This window comes from Montipora capricornis, chromosome 5 (assembly GCF_036669925.1).
Source record: "Montipora capricornis isolate CH-2021 chromosome 5, ASM3666992v2, whole genome shotgun sequence".
NCBI classification, from domain to species: domain Eukaryota; kingdom Metazoa; phylum Cnidaria; class Anthozoa; order Scleractinia; family Acroporidae; genus Montipora; species Montipora capricornis.
Window position 1 is genome coordinate 16106024 of NC_090887.1, and position 10197 is coordinate 16116220.

At 38.5% G+C, this 10197-nt stretch overlaps 1 protein-coding gene across 1 annotated transcript in view; it reads left to right on the forward strand.

Annotated features, from left to right (window-relative positions):
• Nucleotides 1–222: 222 nt before the first annotated feature.
• LOC138049653 (uncharacterized) overlaps nucleotides 223–10197 on the forward strand; it is a 48257-nt gene continuing 38282 nt past the window's right edge. Inside the window, exons 1-7 of the mRNA XM_068896046.1 lie at nucleotides 223–299; nucleotides 1006–1070; nucleotides 2399–2441; nucleotides 3135–3163; nucleotides 3369–3486; nucleotides 5887–5924; nucleotides 7266–7401. Coding sequence (XP_068752147.1) covers nucleotides 1035–1070; nucleotides 2399–2441; nucleotides 3135–3163; nucleotides 3369–3486; nucleotides 5887–5924; nucleotides 7266–7401 — 400 coding nt within the window. The 5' untranslated portion in view covers nucleotides 223–299; nucleotides 1006–1034. The remainder of the gene's footprint in view (nucleotides 300–1005; nucleotides 1071–2398; nucleotides 2442–3134; nucleotides 3164–3368; nucleotides 3487–5886; nucleotides 5925–7265; nucleotides 7402–10197) is intronic.

Here is a 10197-nt window from a genome sequence, read left to right on the forward strand (position 1 = left end):
ACCAGTTTTGCTTTTTTTTCTCTTCTTGTACATATTTGTTTGTTATTCTAGTCATTAAACCCGTTGAATTTCATTTTTTACCTCTGGTGTTTTTTCTGACCATGAGGGGCCTGGGTCTCTGTGATGTAATCCCTCTCTTAGACCATGTGATTTCATTGTTTGAATTTTGAATTTGCAGCTGAACGTATGTTTGCATTTCCCGCAAAAATTTGAATCCACCAATCAGAATGCTCCAATTCCAACGTCAAAAGTGCCCGAAGGGGCATGCACCTCAACTGGAATTCATGTCCTCTTGAAAGGTAAGTGTGAGGATCACTCGGTTCTTCCATTTGTCTGTAATCCATACTTCAAATATTTAACAATTATTATTCAATGAGCGTGCATATTGGATATGAGGTGGTAAATAGCCAATGAGGCACGTAGCACCTAGTTGGCTGTAAGCAGTCTTGGATCCAATAGTCGCAAATGGAATACACTGTAACTGTTTTTAAATTTCCCTTAAAATCTAAACTGTTGATATTGTCTTTGTTTTTACAAAACAACAGACGCAATAATTTTCCATATATGGTCATTATGGTATGTGATACCGAGATTGAGTGAGCCAATCAGAAAGCTAGAAATTCGATATCCGAGATTGAAAATTTAATAAATACATTTATTCTGTTTCATTCATCAAGTCCTTCACAGGAAGAAATGAGCCCAACAAATTTACCTGCTTACAACTTAAAACTTTAGCTTCATATCTCAGTTGCCAGAGCATTGCACTGACGTCGCAGAGGTCAGGGGTTCTAATCCCATTGGAGCCATCTGAATTTTTTAGGTTTCTTATATTAAGTGACAATTGCTTAAATTGTCCATCTAAGTGTAAGGGTTAGGATCATTCAGTTCTCTCATTCGATTGCAACAGTTATGTCAGGGCATTTGATGCTTGTATTGCCTCTTTTATACATGTAATTATTTACTTACAGAATGGATCTGACATGAATTTGTTAACTTTTGTTGCAGATCTAGAACCAGCTGGTGATTGGGACACCATGACACATTTCTTTGGGGATCAAAATCTTAACTTGGTAATATATAGTAAACTATATACAAAATTGAGAACTGTGCTATCACTGGCCAATGGTACTAAGTTGAGTACATGCACTGCAATTTTGCTGCAGACTTGTTGTTATCCTCTCATTGCATTCATTCTCACCTGTTTTCATGTCTGATCATTAGTCTATATTAATAAAGCCTTCAAAACTTGCATCTTTTTGGTCACTGTCAGTGTCATCTTCCATTGTGGTGGCAGTGGTTTCAGTTCTGTGCTGTCAAATATGTTCTCAAGTCGCTTTAAGGCCATGTCATCAGTTCTTTTTGGCTGGCAAGTCAACTCTTTTAACTTCATCATCTAAGCATGCTCACAAATCATGGCTACACTCACAGCGAGAGCTCCAAAGCAGTGGGGCTTTTCCAATAACGAGACTATGTATTGACCAATTGTGAAAATTGGAGGCAAAACGTGTTGTATAGTTTGTCACTTGATCAAAACTTTGCACCTTTCCTCGGTGAAACCATTTGGTGGGGAAAAAAAACATAGGCTGCAATCCCTGTGCAGCTTTACAGATGATTGGAAAGAACATTCCACCAATCCAGTGTCAAACCCTTGAGAGAAAGTGTCTTAACTTTCTGGAACTAATGCTTGGCCAAATTGCTAACTACTGCCCTTTGGTGTCTTGTACTTCAGTTGTTAAAAATTCAACCACTATTCAGTCTGCCTGGCACATCATTCATAAACACTATGGCTTTCATTTCACAGCTGGGAGACCATTTCTAGATTTTGCAAATTTGCATTTAGAAGCAGATGAGTGACCCATGGACTGCTTTCAGCAACCCATGGGCTGCTTAGAGAACTCCTTACTTGTGCTAATATCTTGTCCCACCTTGGTGTACCTTAAAAAGAAAATGATTGAGGAATTTACTTCCACTCTAGTGAATCTCATCATCTATACTTGGCTGAAATTGATTCACTCCACAAATGTGTAGCTCATTTTTGGTTATTTTAGATCTTTTATGGTCATTCCTTGTTTTAGTAAGTACGATTTACAACATGAGAGTGTCCTTGTGTTCTACACTCAAACAGCAGAGTGTACGTGCTTATCCTCAAACATCATGCTTTTATAAATGGCTAAAAGTGTCATTCGTGGTACTATTCATGAATGGTTCAGGAAATTAGCGTTATCCTTAAAGGTAATAAAAAGATTTAAGGCCGGCCCCTCTTTTTTAAGTACAGGTTTCAGTTTCAGTTTTTTGTTGTGATTGCATTTTTACTGAATAAATGACTTTCAGACAAAAAACGATTCCACCGGTTTTTTTGTTTTTGTTTTTTTTTTGTTTAAATTTTTTTCATTTTCAGGTGAACAATTCTGATGGTCAGTCTCCCATGGAAATACAGCCAGGTGAATACAGCATTTTTTAGTGAATGTGCCATTCATTATTGGATGAGACTGGGTGTACTTTAAAGAATTCTTCAAACAAGGAGGATGTTACCACAAAAAATGTGCACACAAAAAAAAGGAGTAGCTAGAATACAAACTATAAGGACCTGAGTGCTTCAAACTAGAAAGATTGTCGCAGCCCATTTTCAGTCTGAAAGCAATCCCCTTAAACTTACTGTTACCACACTTAATACTGGCATTTGTGGCTTCTACTATCAATGTGAAAATTCGAATGTTCAGTTAATTCTCGGTTTTCACATGACGTCACGACCGCCATGTTGGTGCCCTAAACAAAGAAAAGGCGGCCATGTTGGTGCCCCGAGCAAATCCTCCGGGAATTTAAATCTATTGTTATGCAAACGCTTCCTTTTGTTTTCATTGAAAAACATGGCCTGTTGATCACGTGAGTGAAAACCAGCAATAGACCCACCACAAATGGTAATGGATTTTTTGGTCCAACAATTTATTTTCCTTTTTCATTCAAGGTTTCAAACCTAGTCCTGTCAGCCATTTGGGTGCCCTCCATGTTGCTATTTTATGGGGTTGTCAACCTAGCCTGTAGTTGTTTGAGTGGGCTCTTAACTGCAGTTTGCATAACCAAAGAAAACATATTAATCCCAAAATAATAAAGGGTAATGTCTGCTTATTCAACAGAGAGTACAGTTCAGCAAGGGCAATTAAGGGTGAGTACCAAATTAAAGTTCAGCTGTGATCAATTCAAACACAAATCATTGTACCTCTATGCAACTTGTGAATTGCAGTTTTGCAAAGCTAATAATGATAATCATTATTAATCCTCCTATCCACCAGCTGGGTGCTGTAATTTTAAAGGATATCTTGTAACATTTTGATTGCTTTTGCATTTATTTTTTTCTTCTCACTTAATAGTCAGACGGCAATGGAAATTGTTACACAGAGGTTGGCAGTTTAACAACTGTTACAGCTACTGATACCAAGTCCATCTCTCAAGATATATCTCAAGATTGTGACCTTGATCTTCCTCCAGGTGATGTTTTTGTTTTCTGTTGTTGTCACAAAGTTAAGTAAGGGTTCCTTCTGTGCCTTAACAATATATTCAGTATCCTTGGAGAAGGGTTTTTTGCTGTTAGGCAATTGAAGGCAGAAAAAGAGACCAACAAAATTGCAGTAAGAGAACAAAGTAATTTCAGACATTTTTGATCCTGCTTATAGTAATTCGAAAATTTGGGTGGAAATTGGAAAAAAAGCAAGTCTCTTTTTGTCTGTTAATATATCAGTGATATTTGTTGTTCCACAGGATGTGTCATGAAACAAGTACAGTTGCATGACGTTCATGATTTTCAGAGTTAATTGTATTTTGCTTCTTTTGCAAATACCTACAAAAAATAAACACTTTTGCGTTAAGACGTAAATTTATTCTTTTTGATCCACTAACAAAACGACAACACATTTATCAAATTGGGGGAAGCAATAGGCAAATCACCCCTCTAAGAATACTAAGGGCATCACAGTACCCCCCTCTCCTCCACCACTAGTCTGTGAGAGAATCAGAAAGACGTGTTGGACGAGGAGTGGAGCAGATTGCCTTGGTCCTTGTTGGGAAAGAGGCAGGAGGAGGCGATGATGCTGGTCCACTGGGTTGGCAAGCACTCCTGCGAGATGGGAGACCTAGAGGATCTGACAAGTAAACTCCTGGGTGGATACCAATGGACCTGGAGGAATCGCCGGCCTGGAAGTCATGATCACATTTATTGCCTTACCTTTACGATTGACATCCAGGGTAAAGTACTCGTCTGAACCGTCGTTTACCCGTGTCAACAGAAGTCTGTGGCTACCATGCCGGACGCAAACGAGGGTAGCTGTATTAAGGTCAGCTGAAAAATAAACATCACGACTTTTGTGCCATCTTCTAGGCATGAACTGTTGTGCTGCAATTGAACAACACAATCTGGAAAGGAATGATGATGTGTATCCTCAATGAGAGGGGTGGAGAAGAAGTCTCCTGGAAGCTGGAGGGTCATTCCACAGACCAACTTAGCTGAAGTAGAAGACAAAATTAATCTTCTTTGAGTGTGGCTCAAATACCGAGGAGAATAATAGGGAGGTTGCCAACACAGTGACAACCTGCCAAACGCACTTTCAGGACTGTTTTAAATGCCTGTGAAATCGCTTTACTAGACCATTTGCCTGTGGATGGTAGGCTGTGGGCGTGTGGCATCAAGGAGTGTCCTAAGGGATTTCCCAAAGGTCAGATTTGAACTTCTGTCCCCTATCAGAGGTGATTGTGTTAGGGTTAGAAAGCATTATGCTTTATATGTGGCCAGACATAATGTTTGGATACAAGGTGACGAGAAGCTATGATGCCAGGGTGAGATAATGAATGCATGCTGTGGGAGATGGCATTGGACCTTGACAAAGGCACAAGAGGGGGAAGATGGCTTTGGGACACATCGTATTGAATGTGGACTAGGGATGTTTATGAATTGCAAAGAGGTGGAGGAAGTGGAAAGTGTCTGTAGTTCCTCTTCCTTGCTCTGGGAAAAATGAAGGGCCTACAGATTGATCTGTGATTGTTCTAAGATGAGAACATTACACGTTTCTGTAATTGAGTTTTGATTGCTGTATAAGCCAGGGTGCTGGTATATTTTGAGCAGTAAACAACGCTTCAGCTTGAGCAAACCAGAGTTTGGGGTCAGAGGGCTGCAAATCTGGTTATTGCATTGAAACAGCATGGGCTGGGGCAGTTGGCTGGTGTGCTTCGTGCATCATTTTCCCATTGAGGTCACCTACACGTATTAAGTTTTAAGACAAAAACATAACAGCAGGTACATTTATTCCCGTTAATCCCCTAACTTAACAACAACACCCGTATCAAATCAGGGGAAGCAATAGGCAAATCCCCCCTCGAAGAATGTAATGTCATGTACTATGACCAAAAATAGCAAGAAAGGGAAAAGAAAAGGTGCACAGTGATCATAGCAGCACTTTCTTTTGGCATAGAAAGCATTTAAATAAAAGCCAATGTGCAAATTGAAATACCAGTATAGACATTATTTACACGATTTCAGTTAAAATAGATATGGAGATACACAAGCACACATACAGAATCAAATCAATGAGTGAAAGGGAAAGATAGGCTTCATAATTTTCTGTCTAGCCTTCGTCTGCTTCTATTCAATACCACCTGTCCTCATCCTTGAAACCATAGGGCCTGTACAGCTGAGACAATATCAGTGGAGTCATCGTTTGCTATAGATAAGTCCCACTTTAACATGGCACCTTTCATAATTGTTCATGCTTGTTAGTTATTATTATACATGTGTGTAATGATTATAATTATTTGAGAACTTGTCTTTATGTCCATTGATGTTTCTTATGTGTTTGTCAATTAAATACTAATTTTGATGTAATTTACTTTCTATTGTAGGGGTTGAATCGATTGAACCCCAAAAAGGGCCACTCAAGGTAATAAGTCATTAAAATTTCTTTTTACAGAGACTTGCCTTAAAATTTATAGCAGAAAGGCTTAATAACTAAAGCTTGTGGCCTGTACATGTATGTAAAATTGTATGCAATAGAAATTAAATGAAGAAATAAAAAATACAAAGATGTATGAAGATAAATATTCACAAAGGAATTTAAAATACTAAACATGAAAATGAAGATAATGTTACAGAGAGATTTGAAGGATCGTTCATAAACTGTTTCAGACTCAGTTACATGTAAGATATTCATGAAAAAATTAATAGCTATAGCAATTTCAGAACTAACATGCAGAATTCAATTCATAACGTCATCATCTAACGTCATCGAGAATATTGTTACAAAATTTCTTCACAATCACTTCACCTCCGATTCCTCTCAGGGTGCTACTCGTAAGGACAAATGTTTGTATTTTAAATTACCGTATACATCGGCCCTTTTTCCATCACAACCCAAAATTAAGAAATTAATTAGTTAGCACTTTTTGCACTGACCTAGACATTAAATTGGTGTTCACCCCGTGTAAAACCAGGAGCTGGTTTGGGGTCAAGGATCCTATCCCTACGGATTTACGATCGCGAGTCATTTAAAGGTTTTCATGTGCAGGCTGTAGTGCCTGTTATATTGGTGAAACCAACAGACACTTTGCCACTCACTTATGTGAACATTTCCCTTTTGACAAACATTCCCACGTCTGAAAAATGTTACTCCCTTTGCTCAGAAGATTGTTTCAAAATTCTCAACTCTGCGTCTGCAAGCTTCCAATTGAAAATCAAGGAAGCCATGCACATCCTTTGGGAGCAGCCACATTTAAATCCCCAAGTCAAACATCTTAATTTATCCCTTTAATGCTAACTAATCTCCTTCTTAGCTTAAATAGTTTTACTTTTTCCTTGGTTCGTGCCTTCATCCTTAATTATCCTTGTTAATATCTCACCTTATTAGACTATTTATTGCATATTTTCATTTTATTTCTCACTATACAACTGACGATGGATGATGTCTCATCCAGAACATGTATTGTCTTTATTAAAAAACGAACTTCAGAAACATCGTGTGGTTCATCAAAGCATTCATAATAATATAATCACGACTTTTAATCTCCTTGTATTAAGTGTGCAACCTACAATTTTGGAAGACTATTAATATGTCTCTTGGTTTGCCAAGCGTCCTGTGAAGCATTCAGACTTCTCATAAAAATGCAGTCATTCCATGCTATCGTAACGTAGTGATGGAATCAAGCTCTTATTAAGTTTCAGCATCTGTAATCAGACTTGCTGAACTTTCCTTTGTATATTCTCACATTGACTGTTATCTTGTTAGGGTCAATATATATTTCTAATATCACTCTCTGAAGCATTGCCTACTCAAGTTAAATCTGGAAAGGCAGAATTTTGTGGTGTAGCCACTGTTAATTTGGAGAAGTTGGGCGATCAAACTTTCAAGGGGAAGGTTCCTAGTAAGTGAAATTCTCCTTAATTGCATAATTATGTACTTTATGAACTCAATTAGAGTGCTTCCCTGAAATACAGTTTTTACGACATAAGAAACCCTTGAATGACATATTAAATATAGTCAAAGCATCTTTAAACTGATGTCTTTGCTATATCTCTGATGCAATGAAGTACAGTAATGGGATGTTGAATCACCTGTTTATTGCTGATTAGCATATTACATAATAATACATGACATTTCCCTTTTTTTTCCATAAACAAGGGTGTAAGCTAAAATATAAACTGTAGCAATAAACTGGAACAAGGGGCTTCAAGCAGTGTTTATGAGCCCGTTAAAAAAAAAAACATTGTTATAACAAAATTCTCATTGAAGTTTGCATGAAATTCCAAATTGAAGTTCAAAGTAGTTCATGATGTCCGTAATGAATTTCATAGGAATAACAGATTAAATCAAGAGGGAACAGAGTTTTTGTGGTAGTGCACTACCGTGTTGTCATCGGGGCTGTTTGAGTGAGTGAGTGAGTGAGTGAGTGGGTGGGTGGGTGGTCTGCCGCGCCTGCATCGATTACGAAACTCATTTTCGGTTTTCTTGAATTACAACAATTGGTGTTTGTTTGTGGCCCACTTGACGCCTTTTTCCTTTGTTAATTTTCTTAATGAAAAGAGAATGAAAACTCTTTGAGTACGTTATTGTCAAATTAACAGACATATTTAAATTCTTACGTCTTAAATCTTCTACCGAGATTGTCACGCAAGCTCACATTCTACAGACATTCTGCAGTCAACTTCGAATTCTCTGCCTACAGTAAAAAACACTCAACAGTAATTTCCTCGGAACGGAAAGAAAAACAAAAAAAAAATGTAGATTTCATCAGCTTGTTTGTGTTAAAATTCCCACGACACTGCGCTCACAAATTTTGTCCACTAATAGAAAAGATGAGCTCTTCTCTTCCTCTAGTCCTCGAGTCTAAGTGCACGTTCGGCAACACTACTTAAATTTTGCTGATAGGTGAACATGTAGATTATATCGGTTAGTCTGTGTCTGTTGATTTCACTGATAGCCTCTTTCTTCTCAGGTAATTAGTTCACGCAATTTTGGATTTTCACTCCACTTTTTGTTTTCAAAAATTATATCTATGAAAAATATAGAAGCGGAAGCCACCTGTGTTTTAGATGAGAGGGAAAACAAAGCTGCAAAGCCTTTTCAAATCCTCGTGTCATTTAACAGCCGCACCGGAAAATAACTGGGTGAAACACGAAAATAAACAGGTTTGTTCGAAGCGTGCTTGAAATTCAGCAAATGAGCCCCAAAATCAACAAGAATTTGTGACGGTGGTGAATAGTAAGGCAGCTTCTATTTCCAAAACGATGAAATTATCTGGTGATAAACAACCTCGTCTAGGAGAGTGACTTTTTCACTTTGCAGAAACAATGGTCAACCTCAAGAGTTAGACGGTTGTCATCTTAGTGTTGAATTCGCACATTTCTTGTCGACTTTAATGACACTTGAAAGAAAAAAAAACTAACAAAACAACAATCCGATGTCTTGCCGTCAATATGCCACAGATGTATCCAGTTGTTGGTAACACGCTAGGTAACTGTATCACAGGCGGCCACTGAAATCGATGTCACTTTCGATTTTGCGATTTACTTGTGCAACCAAAAGAACAATAGAAGTTAAAGGTAGCAAAAATCTCCCAAAATGTTTTTTGATAATGGTAACTTTTTATATTCGCGGCACAAAATTTATTTTGTTTTCATGTCGCAACTTTTGTTTCTGATGGCAATTTCTTTATTCTCGATCAACACTTTTCAAAACTTCCTTGTGCTCCTCCTTAAAACTGTGTATCAATATTTACTCTTGCATCAACAGTTGTTTTGCATAAAGCATGCTAACAAAATCTGTATGATGCTTAGTTCGCATTTTTGAGCGTTAAAATAGAATTTTTTGTCTTATGTTTCGGGCAGCAAGTCGTACATGTATATTTGAGGTCGCCCATCGAGATACTAACCCCTCCGGATAAGGCTTAACTTCAATGACCTTTGGTCGTGGAAACTGTCAGACGCTCAGAGTACATGCTTAAATTTGTTGTGAAAAAGAAGTTGAACAACCTCAAAGCCAATGTTTCTCTGTTCCCATTTATTCTCGTCAATCTTTCTGGGTTTAGTATTTTACATATTACGTCCTGGAAAACAAAACGCAGCTTAATTGACAGTTATGGCATGAAGCATTGTGTCAAGTTACTGCACCACCACACACACGCAGTGCGTACCTATTTTTTAAGTTTGCTGTTGGTTTCACCACTCGACCAGATCTGGTGGTTACCGCTGTATGTGTCCCTGCATTTTTGGCGAGACTGGTTGGTGATGGCCTTGGGCACATAGGAGTGCCAAAACTACTGTGAGGGGTACTGGGGCTTCTATTGGTAGTGTTGGTGCTTCCGTGGGTGTTTGGAAGTGTCTGAGCTGCTGCTGGGGTACTTGATTAGCTGATGTTGTTGAAAGTGCATGTGTGCGCTGTTATTGTGGGTACTTCTGCTGATCTGGTGGATACTGGGCTGCTACTGGAGTTATGTTGAGAGCTACTGGGGACTATTGAGGTATTACAAGATGAATCTGACTTTGAATTAAGACCGGGGGCGTATCTGGGGGGGGGGGGGTGCTGGGGGTGACCTGCAACTGGTATTGTGCCAAAACAAAACGTCACCAGTCAGCTACCTCATTCTTTAGTGGTGCACCCCCTAAGAAAAATCCTGGATCCGCCCCTGAAGACAGCCCATTCTACTCGTCATCGGAATGTC